The sequence below is a fragment of the Alosa pseudoharengus genome, unplaced genomic scaffold, assembly GCF_046254945.1.
Source record: "Alosa pseudoharengus isolate Yale_2024_CS ecotype anadromous, Long Island Sound unplaced genomic scaffold, YU_APseudo_1.1 YU_APseudo_1.1_scf_22, whole genome shotgun sequence".
NCBI classification, from domain to species: domain Eukaryota; kingdom Metazoa; phylum Chordata; class Actinopteri; order Clupeiformes; family Clupeidae; genus Alosa; species Alosa pseudoharengus.
Genome location: NW_027468680.1, coordinates 8,439,326 through 8,458,515, shown reverse-complemented (window position 1 = coordinate 8,458,515; position 19,190 = coordinate 8,439,326). Strand labels below are relative to the sequence as shown.

General features: G+C 40.9%; 2 protein-coding genes across 3 annotated transcripts in view; both read left to right on the top strand.

Moving 5' to 3' along the window:
* The first annotated feature begins 353 nt into the window (after positions 1-353).
* On the top strand, positions 354-10,383 carry erg28 (ergosterol biosynthesis 28 homolog). 2 transcript variants are annotated; one of them, XM_076300412.1, is made up of 6 exons: positions 354-524; positions 1,623-1,769; positions 4,249-4,407; positions 5,626-5,716; positions 5,838-5,956; positions 8,877-10,383. In XM_076300412.1, the coding sequence occupies exons 3-6, from the start codon at positions 4,275-4,277 to the stop codon at positions 8,960-8,962; spliced, it is 429 nt and encodes a 142-aa protein (XP_076156527.1). In that variant the 5' UTR covers positions 354-524; positions 1,623-1,769; positions 4,249-4,274; the 3' UTR covers positions 8,963-10,383. The 2 variants fall into 2 exon arrangements, with proteins under 2 accessions (XP_076156527.1, XP_076156526.1); XM_076300411.1 differs by lacking the exon at positions 1,623-1,769.
* A 2,759-nt stretch (positions 10,384-13,142) lies between these two features.
* Positions 13,143-19,190, top strand: part of kif28 (kinesin family member 28) — a 19,448-nt gene continuing 13,400 nt past the window's right edge. Inside the window, exons 1-6 of the mRNA XM_076300417.1 lie at positions 13,143-13,196; positions 13,348-13,539; positions 15,410-15,613; positions 15,723-15,758; positions 16,462-16,689; positions 18,300-18,454. Of these exons, the coding sequence (XP_076156532.1) occupies positions 13,143-13,196; positions 13,348-13,539; positions 15,410-15,613; positions 15,723-15,758; positions 16,462-16,689; positions 18,300-18,454 (869 nt within the window). The remainder of the gene's footprint in view (positions 13,197-13,347; positions 13,540-15,409; positions 15,614-15,722; positions 15,759-16,461; positions 16,690-18,299; positions 18,455-19,190) is intronic.

Here is a 19,190-nt window from a genome sequence, read left to right as displayed (position 1 = left end):
AACATTTCTTTTTATAGCACATTTATACACAGTTTACGCTGACGCATATTATGTCCAATTTGTCTATATTGATGCACATTGCACAATGCCTAGCCTTTTTTTCCCTCAAGCTTGGGTCTAGGACTACTGCTGGAGAGACAACTGCCGGAGGTAAATTCCTTGTGTTCTTTTGCTAAACTCGACCCCATTTATTTTCGGATTTTTTAGGAACCAGCACGTGTTAAAACACTAAAAACTACAAACGTCAGGTCGACTTGCGTATAGGACGAGGGGATGGCCAGTCTATGGGAAGGGTTCAGGGTTGACAAATCAGGGAAATTTGATATATCACGTGTTTTCAAATGGGCCATCCGGAGATATCGCCCGATTCAAGCTGTCACAAGTAGACGACGTAATTGGTGGAAATAATTGTCAGTCATGTTAGCTAATTGGTCGTGAAACAACACAAATGATCAATCGACAACAATACAGTTCGGCGTTAACTAGGCTACTCAATTTGCCACAGACTAGCCTACTTTGACAAGGTGAGTGATGTAGCCTATGTAGCCTATTGCACGGGTTGTTTTTCTCTTCCGGGAATGTTTCTTCGCTTGTTGCAATTTATGCTGCTGTGCATGGGACTTTGTCAATCAAATTTAAATCGGCTTTCAGTCATTTAGGCTAATTCGCCTCCAATAGCAAGGCGAAAATAATCTGAAAATGATCATGGTATAACATCAGATTGTTAGTGTAACGTTAGATCTGCGTGATATAAGCGTACAGTAATTGAACAGATGTAGCAGTGTCCACCTTTCCCTCCCCGTGAGAGTTAACGTTAATGTTAATGTTAATGTGATGAATGGAAAATGATCAGCTACATTGTATATACCGTAGCCTATTCAGATATTTGACAGTGCATCTTCACTCCAAACAGCTGAATGAATGAGAGTTGTAGCTCTACCGCAGACTTTGCTCTTTGCTGCTACCCGGAAGTCAGGTGAAAAGTTGTAGTGGACTTTTTTTGAGAAATTTAATAATGTTAAAGAAAATACTTTTTTGGAAACTGTGACTATAAAACACTTATCGGAAAAGCACAACCAAGAATTAGCTAAGGACATTTCTGAAACGGAAGTTAAGAAAGCAATAGATAGCTTCCCAAAAGTTAAGGGGCCAGTGGAATTCTATGCAACATTTTGGACACAAGTAAAATCATTGTTTCTTGAAGTGATAACATGTGTCAGTTCTAAGGAAACACTCCCTCCATCCATGTATCAGATTATTATTACTCTAATCCCTAAACCAGGAAGAGAATGTATTAAGCCATCTGATTTTAGACCAATTAGCCTAATCAACTGCGATAATAAAATAATTACAAAGGTGATACAATAGCTAAAGTCCTTACTTCAATTATCCACTATAACCAAACATGATTTATACAGAATAGAAACTTAAAAAGCAATGTAAGAACATGCATCTCACTAATACAGTTTGCTTAAAAGGAAAACATTGACCTAACATTAATGGCAGTTGATGCAGAAAGCATTTGAAAAGCATTTGATCGGCTTCAGTGGCCCTACCTCTGTGGATTGGAAGCCTACAATTTTCCTAAAGAAATAATAAACATTATCCAAACTATTTACAAGACACCCACAGCCTACGTTTACTCAAGTGGGACTTTGTCAGAAAAGATCCAAATAACAAGAGGAACAAGGCAGGGGTGCCCCCTAACCCCCTCACTGTTGGCCCTGGCTATTGAACCACTGGCTCAGAAGATCCGCCAATCCGAAAAGGTGAGTGGTATAATGGTGGGTAGAGAGTGCTATAAACTTAGCTTGTACACAGATGACATCTTACTGTACTTAACTAATGCTGAAAAGTCCATCCCTAATTTAATGGAAACCATAGAGCAGTTTTCAAAAGAATCAAAGAAAATTAACGTTAATAAAACCAAAATCTTTCCCACCCTAGGGTTACAACCTAGCAAAAGTAAATGGCAAAAGGAAAATATTTAGGATGTTATATTAGTATGGATAAAAGTAAATTGTACAAGGATAATTACTCTTCATTAATCAAAGACCTGAAAACAAGCTTAGACAAAAGGGTAGACTTACCAATTAATCTTATCGGTAGAATTAGATAAAAATGATATGGCTCCCAAGTTTTCTGTTTGTTTTTCAAACAATACCAGTGGTGCCTCCAAAGGATTTCTTTAGAACCATCAACAGGCTATTTAGTTCATTCATTTGGTCATACAAAGCTTCCAGGTTAAGCAGGACACTCCTCCAGAGCAGCAGAAAGGAAGGTGGGCTAAACTTAATCCCAAATATGGAGCTGTATTATCTTGCAGCACAGGCATATTACGTCAAGCAAATAATCAATGGTTCAGATGAAAGTTGGATAAACATAACCACCAATTTGTGCCAGGCAACTGGTTTTCAGCTCTTTTCTAAGAAAAAAACTAAACATGCAGGCTTTGTAATAAACAGTACATTAAAAACATGGAGGGAATTAAAAGATACTTTAGGAGATCATATTAGTGTCCCGAGGACAACTCACCTTTGGAATAACCCGGCCATCACTATTCAAAATACGAAAATAAATTGGATCTCATGGATAAACAGAGGAGTAATGACCATCTCAGATATCATTTTTCAGAATGAAATTATTCCATTTAGGCAGCTTAAAAACAACTTTAACTTAACTGATAAGGAAAAATTACGATATTTACAGTTAAAAAATCTGATAACAGGAAAGTTTGTCCTAAAATATGATACAGAACTGTCACCCATTGAAAAAATACTCTTAAATCGAGCAGGAAAAAATAATTTAATATACCCTACTGATTAAAGCCCAATTGTTGATTGCTGATTGTTGCAAACGTGTGTATAATGGCAGAGCCGGCTAAGAAGCAGCGAAAACCCTTGACGGAAGATGCAAAGAAAAGGAAAAGAGCTTCAGACCGAGTGAGGGGGAGTTTCGTACAGAAAAAGCATCAGGCTTGCCTGGTGTCCTTTTAAGGGAGGGGGGGGGGGGGCAGTAGGTAGGCCTAATAGGTGAGATATTTTACAAATGTAGCCTATTTACATTTACTATGTATTGTCACTGTAGACAAATATGTAAATGCACAGATCTGTGAACGTGTAGATGAGAAATCTGCAAATGTGTGTATAGATCTGTGAATATGTGGACAAATCTGCAAAGGGGTAGCGCTTCGGACTTGTAACCGAAGGGTTGCTGGTTCGAACCCCGACCAGTAGAAAGCGGCTGAAGTACCCTTGAGTAAGGCACCTAACCCCTCACTGCTCCCCAGAGCTGTTGTTGCAGGCAGCTCACTGTGTCCGGATTAGTGTATGCTTCACCTCACTGTGTTCACTGTGTGCTGAGTATGTTTCACTAATTCACGGATTGGGATAAATGCAGAGACCAAATTTCCCTCACGAGATCAAAAGAGTATATATACTTACTTACTATAAATGTGTGGACAAATTTGCAAATGTGTACGTATTTGCAAATAATATTGCTATACAAATGTCCCCATACCGGGGATCCCCAGCACTCTGCTAGCTGCAGGGGGCCTCCTAAGTTTGCTTTGCGCCACTGGCAAAGCATTTGTTTCATCATAAACAGTGGTACATTGGCACAGTACACTCTGTTGATAGTACAAGAGAGCTAAGAAAACTATTCTTTGTCCTCTTTTACAAGAGTTTTCCAAACCTGATTAAATCGACGTGACTGTGGTTCATTTTCTTTTCAAATTTTGGAAAATGTGGTTCATTTTCTTTTCAAATTTTGGAAAATGTGGATACTCTGCACACTGCAAACCTTAAGAATACAATGGATTTTGTAGACGTATTTGCTGGTAGGATGACTCCTGGGTGTTACGCCCCAAACCAAGGCCAGGCAGGTACGGTAGCTCCAACTTGAAGTACTGTGCTACAGTCAGACCAGGATGAAGACCAACTTGCACACCAAATTCTGTCCATTTAAATAAGCAAACTTGTTTATTGTAAAAGAAGTGAAAAGTGCAAAACGTTTTCAGTCTCAGACCATCATCAGTGCACTGGTCTGACCATGAAGCTGGATCACGTAACTAAGATGACCAGGTGCAGATCCAGTTTGGGCGTTGTGCAGTTGTTGAAGTTTTTCTAATTACTGATATGATAACGTTCATATGATATTGTGACTAACGACTATTATAAAAGGTTATTTAATTCTACTGTTGGTTGTAAGTCACATCATTAATGTATTGCCCTATTGTCTGTTCTGCAGGTGTGCGCTCAATATCAGGACGATAAATGGGGCGGCTTTTGAATGTGCTGCGCAGTTGGCTGGTTATGGTGTCTGTGATTGCTATGGGCAACACAGTTCAAAGTTTTCGCGATCACAGCTTCCTGTCAGAGAAACTTTACACTGGGTCGCCGGAGTTTGGTAAGGTTTGACTGTTCCGTTTTATGATGGCTACTTTTGTCTTACCATAATTGTAGCAAAGGGAGAGAGAGCAGTGACCCCACCCGGCCTCAAACTCGGGTCTTTAGGGTACTAAACGTGCAGCTTGATTGCAACGCTAAAGAGCCAGGCTCGTTGGTATGGCAGTCAGAGCGCAACTGTAGTGATGGCACTCCGTCACACTGCCCTCCCCTTCGGGAAGCGTGCCCACGTGCTTCACGCACACTGGCGTCCCTCACACATCCACCAGACATACTTTTTCCCATCTCAGGATGCCTCACACACTAGAGCTTCCCCCATCTCTGGGGTCCCTCACACGGTGGCCAACCTATCCTGGGGGTCCCCTCATATGGCTCACACAACGGACACACTTCTGATGGTCTCATGGCAAGCCATCCCACTTCTGACACCGTATGTAGCAAAAGTAGAGAGCAGTGACCCCACCCGGGGTCTCCGGGGTACTAAACGTGCAGCTTGACCGCAACGCCAAAGAGCCAGGCTCATTGGTACTGCAGTCTGAGTTTATACTCAGTATTTTAAAGAGCATTAAACAGTGCGATACTTTGTGTAATACATTACAATAATAAAAAAAACATTTTACAGAATATTGCTTGCACTTCAATGAAAACTTAAAGGGATATTCCACCATTTGGGGAAATACACTCATTTTCCACCTCCCCTCGAGTTAAACAATTGACTTTTACCTTTCCCCAGTTCATCCAGCCGTTCTCTGAGTCTGACAGTAACACTTTTAGCTCCAGCTCATTGAATCAGATTAAAGATGCTAACGGCTGGATGAACTGGGAAAAGGTAAAACTCAACAGTTTAACTCGATGGGGGGGTGGAAAATAAGTGTATTTCCCCAAATGGTGGAGTATCGCTTTAACTTAAATTTGTAAGTGTAAAAGTGTAAATATACACATTTGCAAATTTATGTTTAATTTCAGTTTCATTAGTATTGGGAATGTATGATGCACAATGCATTGTGTTAATTCCGACTTGCATTTGCTGCTCTCTTTGCACTATTGACAATCTTTTCACAACGTTTGCACAACTGTAAATATACCTAAACCTAAACCTATCATAAAATGCTACAACTGTAGATATTCAGGTGTAAAGCACTGATGTTTTTTGCAAGATTGTCCACACCCAGATACGTTTTGGTAGTTATATTATCATTTGTTTGTTTTGTGCTTTCAGTGAATGGCCTTCAGGCTAGAACATTTGGAATATGGACCTTGTTATCATCTATAATTCGTTTCTTCTGTGCCATGGACATCCATAACAGAACGTAAGATTCTCTCCACCATTTATCAAAGTTCTGTGTTTAATGCTCTGTCCCAACTAATGAATCTCTCTCTCTCTCTCTCTCTCTCTCTCTCTCTCTCTCTCTCTCTCTCTCTCTCTCTCAGGCTTTATCACATCACACTGTGGACATTTGTGCTGGCTCTAGGGCATTTTCTTTCTGAAGCCTTCATCTATAAAACAGCTCCCCTAACTATTGGTGTAATGGCACCTCTTCTAGTTGCAAGTAAGCACAACACTAATTTGTTTCATTTAGGTGTTGAATGGAGGTGCTATTTTTTTAGGTCAAAGGAAACATTGTTAATCTATTACATCTATTGTGATGGTTGACCACTGAATTCAGGTATTTAAAGCTGCTGTAAAATATGCTTTACTTCCTGCCGTCCAGCCATTTATTTTATCAATGAACACTTCCTTGATAAACATCAGATGAGAAGCTTTACAGTTATTGGTTCAGGGGTGTTTTTTTGTTCAGGATTTTTGTTATTACTTGTCAAATCTTCATGATGCCTTCAAGTCAATCTGCTTGCTATGTCAGAAAGGAGGATCGTCAGAAATTATCACACATGATTCAACTGAGTGAGAAACTCAAGATGAACTGAGGTAAAAAAATAATTGAATGTGTTGTTATTATCGTTTGTCCAACGTTTGTTATTACTTGAGAAATCATTTAATATTCAGGATGTTTTCTCTCATGCTCGATGTCACCTATACAAATACTGACTTCATTGACTTTATAATAACTCTGCTATTCCGTCAAAAGTTGTTGCATAATTTACTATTTTTTGTTAGCCTTTTTATATTCAATTATTTTTATTGAGTTTCACACAACTAATTGCATATACATTGACATAGTAAAAGCATAAGCATGAATGAAAATACATTTCTTTGTTAGCCTTTTAAAAAAAAAAAAAACAGACTCTATTTACATAGTGATTGAATAGGGGTCTAGGGACTCACGATTGGAAAATGTTTCCAACACTAGCATGGTGACTGGCGTAAACATAGCGATAACTTTGAAATCATTGGTTTAGACGTTACATTGATCAGGGATTCCTAACTTTACTTCCTTCTTTGCCTAAACTTTACAAACTGCAATGTTTTATGTTTGCAGGCGTTGCTACTACCGTTTACCACCCACTTCCAATTTTTAAACTATAGCGTCATCCTTTCTCGTCGCTGAAGTTGATAATGCCACAGATAGATAAACTTTGAATGCAGACTTGTGATAAAGAGGAATATGATTTCAGGAGAGAGGAGAGGAATATTGTGAACATTGAGAGGAAAAAGTGGTACACATGAAATGGTGGCATTTGTAGCCATTTTCTAGGGCATGTCTATCTATATTTGAAAAGGGAACTAAATAGCCTAAGATAACAAGTTGCAATTTTCGTATGATGATGGGGACTGTTTGGATAAAAACAATTGTGTTGAATTGATATGGAATAACCCATTCAGTTATTTTTTTTTATTATTATTATTTGAGACGGAGGGAGAGAGGAGCCAATACACTCAGATCCTGCCTGAGTCACTCATGTTGATTACTGATGAGCCTGACTGTGAGGACAGCGAAGGGATGGACATCAAAGAAGAGCCTTTTGGACAGGAAGCTGCAGGGCAAGGAGGAGGAAGAGCTCAGCTAGCATGAAGACTCCGACTGAGTCTGCAAACTGTGTGGTTTGCAATCTGACTGACCAGAGGTGCGTTCAAATTCCTTGAACTGAGGCAAACGTTCATGGTGAACATGTTTGTATGAACAGATACATTTTAAACAATTTTGTGTAAACATTCCATCTCAGTAGTAACTCTCCATCCAACTTCCAACATGTTTGCGGAGAACTACCTTCTTAAACTGTTTGCAAGTGTTCGCAAATGTTTATGGAAAACTCAAGGCAAACAGAAAATTGTTTTGCAAACGTTTGTGAACGTTCGCCTATGTTTGCGAATTTGAACGCACCTCAGCTTGTCAGAAAAACTGTACAGTTACATGACTGGGTGGGGTTTCATTTGGGCTGGCTTCCAGGCTAGTAGAACACAATTACCTTCAAGTCAAGTAGTCATGTACATGTAGTGCTTTATTGTCACCTTAGCAACATACATATAACATTTTGCAAAGATGAAATGTCGTTCCTCGTCTACCACAAAAAGGTGCAATATATAGAACATTGATATTCAGGACTCTAATGTGTGATCTGACAACACTCAATTGCATGTTCACACCCATCACTAAATTAATTTTCAATGGCACTGCTATACACATTCTGTTTTTTGTTTGTTTGTTTATTTATTTATTTTTAAGAAGTGCCTGTGGGTGGGACAATTCTACAAGTTGCAAACAAGCTATTAACTGTGCAACAGACAGTAGCAGGAGTGACTGGAGAGGGGGCGGGGACAGATAGATCCCAATTCCCGAAATGAAGATAAAAGTGTAAAGTTACATTTAATCCGTTTTAAGGCCACGAGGGGATTTTTTTCAGGACCGCTAGAGCAACAGAGAAGAGATTTACAGTAGAGGTGTAAAAAACGGCAGGAATCCGTCTTAAAAAGACACTGCCAAAAATTGTCACAAAGTGTATGTAAATGGTTGACTGTCTGAGAATATGATACAATAAATCAAACTGAAAGTAAAAAATCATTTCTACTATTATTCTCAAATTTTGCACCATCATAACAAGATATTTGGATCAACTGAACTCAAATAGGGGATGGATATTGAGGGGTTTGGAATTGTGGAAAACTGAGTTTGAATGTATTTAGACAAGGTGTATGTGAACTTTTGACTTTCAACTGTAAAATCTATTTAAATATTTTACATTAAATTTGCACTATCTAAGAATATACTGTATAATAATCACTCAGTTCTGTATAGAAATTAGCCTGTATAGAAAATAGATGTAGAGGATGTTGCAAATTGCAAAAAAAGACCTCATTATTTTACAAGGTTATGCCAACTTGGCCATATGATCATATTATGAATTCTTGCATGCCTTTCAGATGTTCAGGTACACATTGTCAATTAAAAGACAAAAAATGTATACTGTAACATCATGTCAGATGGGAAGATTTCCCCCAAATCCATTGATTTATCGTGAAATGACTCGTGTGACAACCTTTAATTTCCTACTACCCATTCTGTGTACCTCCAGGCTTTTCCATTGTGGCCATGTTGGCGGGCTTTCAGTGCATCCCCGAGTCCCAGGAACTGGCCGCTGACCAGAAGAAGAGGAAATGACCTCTGGATAGTAGCCACACAGGTCTCATGGACTGGCCATGCCCCGCACTGTTGGTCTTTGGCTTTGTGTTGACAAAGGCAATAACAATATGTTAATCGTTCCTGACTTTATTTGTACAGTATAACCCCAAATCAGAAAAAGTTGGGACGTTGTGTAGAATGTGAATTAAAAACGGAGTGTAATAATCTGCAAATCTCGTAAACTCATATTTAGCTGCAAAAAGGATACAGACAACCTATCAAATGTTGAAAATGACAAATTTGACTATTTCATGGAAAATATATGTTCATTTTGAGCAACACGTTTAAAAAAAAAAGAGTCTCTTAGAAGTAAAGATGTAGGGTATTCATCACTCTGTGTAAACCTGTGTGGACAAATGATGAAAAAATTTAATTTTAATGCTTAACATGAAATTGTTAAGTATTTGGGGAGTTCATTATCTACAGTACATAATATCATTAAAATATTCAGAAAATCCAGAGAAATCTTTGCAAACCAGGGATAGAGCTGAAAAACAATATTGGATGGCCTTGGTCTTTTGGACCTCAGATGGAACTGCATTAAAACCAGACCTGTTTTTGTAAAGAAAAATATTGTTTGGGCTCATGAAAACTTCTGATAACCATTGTCTATGAGGACAGTTTGATACTCAATTTAGAAATGCTTGTGTAAACTTTACCATGGAACAGCCAAATTTGTTATATTATTATTTATAGTATTTAGAAATGATACAGAAATACCACCATCTTATCTGGGACTGAGCTTGTTTAAAATGGACTGAGGTAAGTGGAAAACGGTGGTTAGACCAATCAAAATTTGCATTTCTTTTTTGAAATCATGGACTCATCTGGGCTAAAGAGGAGAGGGCCTATCCAAATATCCAACTTGTTTTAGTGCTTAGTTTGAAACCCAACAACTATGACAGTGTGGAGTTGCATTAGTGGCAAGGCACAATCAATTCTGAATGATGTATTATATTATAATATTGCCAATGCCAAAATGAATTCTGCACATATTTAAACAGTATTTCTTCATAGAGGAAGAGTCCAGGTGCTCAAATGTCTGCAGTCCAGACCTGTCAAATTAGGTACATCATGGAATGAAAAACATGATTAAGAATACCCCATAAAGTTGAGCAACTGAAATCCTAACAGATCACTGGGTGTGATAACTGAATGAGTGTTTACAAAACTTGTATGTTATCACATTCTGTTTTTATTTGCATTTTACACAATGTCTCAATTTTTTTTGATTCGGTGTTGTACATGTAAGTGACCTATGCACAAGATCTGGCGTAACTGATAATCCAACACCCACGCTGTCTGCCGGTAATAAACCTGTTTTGTACTCCGCCAACAACATGAATGACCGAAGCGTCTGATGACATAATTAAAACATTGCCTCTTTATGTCCTACAATATGTATCTGTCCTGTAGTCCTTTTCGTATTGTATACTTAATTGTCCTAATGTGGGAGACTGCTTAATGTGGGACACCCAGTGGTTAAAGTGGGATTTGGCAGGTGGGGGAACCCTAAAATCCAGTGTCGGTGCAACAGGGAAAAATGACTCACCGTTGGACAACATATTGAGTATTGTGGTGTAGCAATACTTTTTGGACAAGAATTGCTAGCTTCTTGGTCACTTCTGTACACATGAATAATTAACTCACCATTTATTTTAACAAATATCATCGTGCTACATTGTTTGTATGAAAGAATATATTATTATTAATTAAAATGTATCTGAGGTGGCGGAACTGCTCCAGTGGGGTGTAGCTCTTCCCCAAACTGATAAATGTCGGTGAATCTATGGGAAAGCCAAAGCTGTAGGGTTCTGTTCTGTTCTGTACACCCTCACATTGTAGCCTAATATAGCCTACTACAGAAGTCCGAAAGGAAAAAAATGTCCCGCATTAGGGCAATCCACCCTATGTCTATTATGCAGATCCCTAGGCCCCCAGAGGCCTAGGATTCATTCCTCTGTCCTAAATGATTTCAAGCTGGCCCTTTTATCCAATAAGAATATAGTGTTCCGGATGGAGACAGTGCAGCAGTACAGTCAGCATCTTACACTACACCGTAAGTGTGCTCAGTGGGACTCACAGAAACCCAGGGTTTAGTCCGACCTGGGGTCATTTTTCTGAACGCACTCCCCATCTCCTGTCATCACTGTACTCTCTACACTGTTCTGTCTAATGACAGAGGCTGAAAAGCCCAAAAAACATCACTTAAAAACTGTTTCCTAAAACTGTGATTTGATGTTCCAGTGCACTTTCCTCAGCTTTACGTGGAGGTCGAGGTCTCTCCCCTTTTTTCCACACTTAAGGATCACTCAGGAAATGAAAAAAGATTAGACATTTCCCAGTTCATGACACTGCCATTTTATAGGGCTTATAGAGTGCACACACCTACTATATGTTTGTGTTGCCTGCTGGTGTACACTCTAAATAAAGGATCTTTAATGGCTAATCACATGGCTCCATTATTCCATGAGGAACCACAAATCTGTTGAACCTTTACAGTAAATCCTCACAGTGATTCCTCACAGACAGGCAGCACTGTACCTTGGAGCTGATAAGGGATTAGTCTGTTTATTTTAGCCAATATGTAATACTGACATCTAGTGGATTGATGATACCACACAACACATGTCTGTTTTTAATAAGTCTGGAGGGGTTGAAGAACGCCTTCCTAGAGCATGAGCACGAAGTCGTCCCACATTTGCACGCACAGGTCACAAGCTGAGGACAAGCATGGCTGTTTATCTTTCGGGAAACCAGACCCATGGATGTCTGCATTTGGTATGAGGCTGCAGCACTGCAGCTGGTTGTAACTGGCGATACTGCACTGGACTGGTCTTGTGCAGTTGAGGGGAGCTGAAAGGGGATGTGTAATACCGCCATCTAGTGGAGTGATGATACCAAGCAACACATGTCTGTTTTTAGCAGAGGTGTAAAAGTCCGGCTTCAGAAAGTAAAAATCCTACCATGTATTGGTTCTACATGTGGCAGTTTAGTGAATGGTTAGAGTAAATGTGGCTTTTACTTTCTGAAGCCGGATTTTTACACCTCTGGTTTTTAGTCAGTCTCAGGGGAGGAGTTGAAGGCCGTAACACAATGTTATAAATATATAAATAATTATGATTATGGTGTTCATCACCATGTCACCAACAAACTGTAATGTGTTTAACCACCCATGGTACATTAGAGAATAGCTTTATAGTGTAGCACATTGTTAGTTGTTATCGTAGCCTACTCTGGTTCTCCTGTGACCAAGTACCCCCCCCCCCCCCCAATTATTTGTATCCCTGGGAGGTGGGGGCTGTCTCACTTCAAACCTATCCTTTACACTACCCAAAGTTTGAATGGCCTGCCTTAGAGAAACAATTGCTTCAAATGAACCATGTAAATAAAAAGTCATTAATTACTGGAAAGACACTATATTTATGTTTTTGTTTTGTATATTTTCATTATTGATATTAGATATTGTTATTGATATCATTAGTATTAATGTTATTTTGCTTAACATACCATTAAAAAAAAAAAAAGAAACAGAAAAACTCAATTTCTAACTACTCTAATGTTCATATTCTGTAAGTTGCTTTGGACAAAAGTAGTTGCTAACTAACCATAACCATAACCAAGGTCAGGATTTGTCCAGTACTCCGCATAGCCAGTACATTTCCCAGTGTACAGACCATAACAAACATTGACACCATACTGATACTGAAGTCATAATAAAGCCAAGATCTCGGAGGTAAACTCATCTCATGGCCCCAAAAATATTCACCAGCCTAGCCACCCAACTTATAGGATAGTGGTGGATAGTGACTTTGCATCAGGACCGTGAGTCCAATGAGCTTTGCCAACTATGGACCATTTCCATGCCATGAAAGATATACATTTAAATGAAAAAACACAGATAACAAAAATAGACACGAGGGCTTGAACGGTCAATAATTGGGCAGTCCGTTCTTCCCCGGCTGTGTTTGAAGCTGTTGTATAATTAATGTCCTGAGTGATGCAGTGAAAGTGATCCATGGCTCGGCTGTGGCTACCTGGCTCTGATTACCAGCTCCGTCTCCAGTCCTCGTATGTCAGGGCCAGAGGGCATCGCCATGCCCGTCCCCCGCCCCCCTGCCCGCTGACAAACACGGCACAAGCACAGAAGGGAGAGGAGATGGCCGGCAAAGACTGCGTAAAAGTGGCAGTACGGGTCAGGCCTTTCAACAAGGTCAGTGCGGTCAAGCCATGTCAAGCCTGTTTATCTACTAAGCCCGGGTGTAGTAGCGTCTTTCTGTTGATGTGCTGTTTTGGTTATCAATGCTGATGGAAGCAGATGAACGTTTAGATGGGGTGTTGAGAGATGTGGTGTTTATTTCTAGAGGGAGAGAGATGCAGGAAGCCGCTGCGTGGTGTCCATGGCGGCAAACACCATCACGATCCAGGACCCCCGCAACCCACAGGTGCGACGAACCTTCACCTTCGACTACGCGTACTGGTCTCACAGCGGCTTCGTCAGGAACAGGGACGGCCTGTTTGCTGCCGAGGAGCCAGGTGGACGCTATGCAGATCAGGTAATGAAGCGGCAGGTGGACGCTATGCAGATCAGGTAATGAAGCGGCAGGGGCTTCTCCAGGCATAGGCAGCCTGGGCGGCACCCTGTACCCACTCTAAAATATACTTTGGGGCAATTCAATTTATATAGAGTAATTTCCTGTTATTAGCCGCAGGACAAAGAAAAAAAAATCAAAACGATATATTAACTGCCCCTGTTTATTAACCTCATAGCTGAAGACATTTTTCAAAATCAATGTATAAACCTTGGCTAATAGTTGGGAAATTATGGTATTTTCAGTGATTACAAAGCATACATGAATAATGCACACATTAATTAGTACCTGACAACAGCCTGTATCAGGAGACTTTATTTCTATTAATTGTGTGTGTGTGTGTGTGTGTGTGTGTGTGTGTGTGTGTGTGTGTGTGTGTGTGTGTGTGTGTGTGTGTGTGTGTGTGTGTGTGTGTGTGTGTGTGTGTGTGGGAAGCACTAATGAAGCATTCAGTCAATCATTCAGACCGAGGACTGCGTGTGGGAACACTAGTCAACTAGGCCTTGATGAAAAGAGAATCTCAATAGAGCTCTCCACTGAGAAAAGCCCATGTACAGTATGGGGAACCAGCTCTGATGTATTTCTGCATTTAATCAGAAACAAGTACATAAGACTATAGCCAGAGACTTTCTAATGAGGAGACACAGCACTCAAAAAATCCTCCATAGAAATGCATGGGGTTAGTTTGTCAAGTCAAGTCAAGTCAAGTCGGCTTTATTGTCAATTTCTTTACATGCACTGGAAATTTCGTTTCTTACTTTCCCATGCAGACATAGACATACTTTAAATACAGACATAGACATACTTTAGACATAGACATAGCCATAGACAATAAAAAAAAATATATATACAGACATACCACATACAGACATTAAAGTGCGAGACTGAAATATAGAACATATATCAAAATATAGAAATATAGAACATATATAAAAAAAATAGAGGTAGTTGTGTTGTATATTTACATAGTCCTAGCGTAACCTTCTGACAGAGTAGTTCAGTAGTAGCAGCAGCAGCAGTATTGTGGCAGAGTGATAAATAACATTGATAACATTTAGATGAAGTTTAAACTTGTGCTTGTGTGTACTGTATATTTACATTGATATGCAGTCATTCCAAGTATATCAGGCTTTATATGAAGCAGCAACACGTTAGGCTGCGCAGTCACAGTGCAGTTCCACAGGGCGGTCCTGGGGGGGTGGGGGGTTAGGGTAGACAGGATCCTAGGTTCCTAGGTTCCTGGCTGGCTGGTGGGTGGGGGGGCTGTCAGTGATGGGAGAGTGGGTAGAGTGTTCAGCATCCTGATTGCTTGGTGGATGAAGCTACTTGCAAGTCTGGTGGTGCGGGAGCAGAGGCTCCTGTACCTCTTTACAGAGGGCAGGAGGCTGAACAGTTCGTGTGCAGGGTGGGTTGTGTCCTTGACAATCATTAGTGCTTTGCGGGTGAGGCGGGTGGTGTAAATGTCCTGCAGGGAGGGGAGTGGTGGTCCAATGATAGTTTGTAACGGCAATAGATGATAGTTTGTAACGCCAATATGGCCGTTGGCTACACATATCCCACCCCTTCCTCGGCAAAACGTCGACATGTGAATACATTGAGCCAATCATGTGGTGTGTTGTGAAGACATCGTGCCAATCATGTGTTGTGAACTCAAGATTGGTGTCGTAAAGCCTTGCGCACGCGCATTTCTGCTGAATAGGACGGCCGACGAGTGCCCAAAAAGCGTTGCTATATGGCCGCCGAATGGAGGGACTTGCCTAAAAGGACTTTGCTATAGCACACTGTGGATCACAGATAACACACTGAAATCATGGTTTATTATCATTGCACACAGGGGAGTGTATTCAATGACCTTGGACAGGGCATCCTGGAGAATGCTTTGCAGGGCTACAATGCCACCCTGTTGGCATACGGACAGACAGGCTCGGGGAAGAGCTACTCCATGGTTGGCTACGGCCCCAATAAGGGCTTGGTGCCCACCTTGTGCGAGAGACTCTTCCAGGCTGTGAGGGCCAACCAGGACAGCTGCCAGTGTCAGGTATCCAACTTCTCCAGGAAAGTCAAACGGTCATGGAAATGCTTTTATTTTATCTTTCTTTTTTTACTGTTTAATTATGATTCTGTTTCTCTTTTCCTCCAATGTCTAGGTGTTTTTTAGCATGCTGGAGATTTATAATGAGCAGGTAATCGGCCATCATAAATATCTCTTCATTCTGAAACCAAATCCAACAGCTCTTGATAGTCAAAAACCACCACTCTATGGCACATGTATATCTACAGTACATGTGAGTTGGCTGGGCCATTGGTGAGCAACCTGGGTGAGAGATCTAGATCAGAGGTTATCAACCTTTATGGGGCTAAAGTACACCAAAGGTCAAACCAAAACGCCAAGTCACACTGACTTATGTTTTCTGATAATAAAGCAACATTATGTCACACACATTATTTTGGGCTATAACAGGGGTGTGTATACCCATATTTTGTTTATGCAGAGAGTCTGTATAGAGACCACAGCGATAGACATATGCTGACATGATTTTTGACCGAGCTTTTCGATTAAGAAGCATGCATTTAATGAGTTTAATGCATTTAAAAATAGCCTATTTCATGGGCCTGTATAAAAATGCATTGGGTTCCTCAACATTCCACGGAACACCTCACTTTGCCTCAAGCCTCAGCCAGTGTTGGGTATATTACAGTATTTTAAAAACTAAAATAGATTGAATTTCATTGAAATTCAGTTGCAAAAGCTTGGAACCATGGCCTAGCTCTCCCGTCAGTATCATAAACTCATACAGCATCTGTGCATTGCTGTGTTTGTGTGTGTGTGTGTGTGTGTGTGTGTGTGTGTGTGTATGTAACTGATGGAGACTGCCCTGACCACAGGTGATTGACCTGCTGTCCCGAGGCGGCCGCTCTCTTGGCGGACTGCGTGTGCGTGAGGACCAGCTGCGGGGGTTCTACGTGGAAGGCCTGCGGCGGGTTCCGTGCGACAGCGCCACGCGGGTGGAACAGCTGATGGAGCAGGGGACGCGCACCCGCACCACCGCCGCCACGCACATGAACGCCAACAGCAGCCGCTCGCACATGCTCATCATCGCACAGCTCAAACAGGTCACGCATGCTCATCATCGCACAGCTCAAACAGGTCACGCATGCTCATCATCGCACAGCTCAAACAGGTCACGCATGCTCATCATCGCACAGCTCAAACAGGTCACACAAGCTCAACATCAGGTCACACATGCTCATCATCGCACAGCTCAAACAGGTCACGCATGCTCATCATCGCACAGGTCACACAGGTCACGCATGCTCATCATCGCACAGCTCAAACAGGTCACACAGCCAGAGGCCAGGCTTTCATCTGGGGCTGGGGCTGAGGCTGGCTTTTACACTGCATTCCAAATTATTATGCAAATTACATTTTTCTCAGATTTTCCTAAATAGGTGATGCAAATGACAGTCAGTATAATTTTCATTTTATTAAACAAACCTCCCAATGATAACATTAGTTTAATTGGAAAACAAAAAAATAAATGTTTATGACACATAAATGCATAATAATTTGGAACACGGTGTAACTGGTGGTTCAATTAAAAATGCTTTATTGGCATGACAAATTGGTCACTTGTTTTGCCAAAGCAATTGTATATAATGCAGTAAAAAGTGTGAACATGTCACACATGCAGATTAATAGATTTTCTTGAACAGTATAATAATGTGTGTGTGTGTGTGTGTGTATGTGTGTGTGTGTGTGTGTGTGTGTGTGTGTGTGTGTGTGTATTTGTGCTCTTGTGTGTGTTTGTGCATGTGCTTATATGTTTGGTCCCTCTCTGTCTCTCTCTCTCTCACTCTCTGGGCCCTATCTTGGCGATCTAAAACCCAGCACATAGCATATTCTTATCACGATGCAAAGGGTATTCCTATCTTACACTCGAGTTTTTCGCCATGCCCTTCTCTTTTTATTACACGATGCGCCCAGGGGTGTGGCAATTAACGACCTAAGGTGTGGTCTGCATTACAAAAGGCATTACACCACTGACCAAGAAAAATCTGGTCTATAGTGAAAGGCGCATATGAAGTACAGCTGAAGACACTGAAGACTATGACACCACGGTGAAGTTAGTTTCACTTTGCCTATGAGATCAAATAATAGACGAGTGCAGTACAGATGCGTGTAGGTTTTACACTGCTAGGTTTTAGTAAAGCATGGTGTAGTAGAATATCTGTTCCATATGTTCTCTGTGCAAGCAGATTCCTTCAAATGCGCCGCTGACTATCAAAATACCGAAGCGCTGTTTGAAGTTGCGCTGCTTGCTGTTAAAGGGAATGACAGATGTCATTCTCATTGGTTTAAAGGATGTAACGCCCAAAACACATCCATGACTGATTAAGAAACTTAAGACCAACCTTTTTGTGCCAGGCGCCTGACGTTTGATAACAAAACCACTGCCAATGTGGACTGGACAAACCCCTAAATTTGTTTAAGCTATTCGCCAGTGACCATTTAGATTGCTAAGATAGGGCCCTCTATCTCTCTCTCTCTGTCTCTCTTTCTGCTTCATATAGACCACCAAAATAACACTAACCTCAAACACTCACATGCAGACATAAGGACATGTAAATATCTCTAATACTTGCAAGTGGTGTGTTTATGTGGAGTACAGTTGTCTGCTGAATAGACACGTTACTCTTGTGTGTTTCACTGTATTCGCTCACAGATCTTCTCCAAGGAGAACATCACCAAGCAGTCCAACATTAACTTGGTGGACCTGGCAGGCAGCGAGCGTCAGCGGAGTTCAGGCCTGGAGGCCGACCGGCTGAAGGAGGGCACGGCCATCAATGTCAGCCTCACCACACTGGGCAACGTCATCAGGTCTCGGACAGTCCCAAGGGACACTTCACCATCTTCATCACCATTTTGCACTTTAAAAAACGCTGCAGGCAAAGACAGACAATGTATTTCATTGTGTCTAGACTTGAAAATGAATCTAGAAAGTTAAACTCAATATTTTATTCAGTGTGAAATACCTGTACATCATTGTGCCATTTTGTATCAGGTTATTATAAACATCGGATAAACATTAGGAATGTTGATGAGAAATGTCATGTTGTTTGCTCTGATTGGTGTGTTTGAACTGTTTTGCGTGTGTTTGGGTGTATTGACCTCTCCAGAATAAGTCCCGCCTCCGTAACTTCCGTATCCATCCAACTTCCGGGCATGGATTGTCTATGAGAAATAACATGGCGTTTCGAAATATCATACCGGTAAAACATCTGTAGGTAGCGAAGTTGAAAAAGCTGGTGGGCAGATTGGCCTACACACTTCTGCCATATAGTTTCCATTTTTTGATTGTCTGTGCCGTTTAAGTAGTATACTGTAGACTATACTACTTAAACGGCACCGAAAATCAAAAAATCCAGTGGAAACTAGATGGCAGAAGTGTGTAGGCCAATCTGCCCAGCAGCTTTTTCTACTTTGTCACCTACAGAGTTTGACAGGTACGATCTTTCAAAACGCCATGTTATTTCCCATAGACAATCCACGCCCGGAAGTTGGATGGATACGGAAGTTAGGAGGCGGGATATATTCTGGAGAGGTCTATTTAGGT

What these genes read in the sequence shown, in the direction of transcription:
- erg28 (XM_076300411.1), top strand. Translation starts at nt 4,275, where the DNA reads ATGGGGCGGCTTTTGAATGTGCTGCGCAGTTGGCTGGTTATGGTGTCT. An exon ending in ATGGACATCCATAACAGAAC is followed by an intron (nt 5,717 to 5,837) that starts GTAAGATTCTCT and finishes TCTCTCTCTCAG; the next exon opens with GCTTTATCACATCACACTGT. An exon ending in GGCACCTCTTCTAGTTGCAA is followed by an intron (nt 5,957 to 8,876) that starts GTAAGCACAACA and finishes GTGTACCTCCAG; the next exon opens with GCTTTTCCATTGTGGCCATG.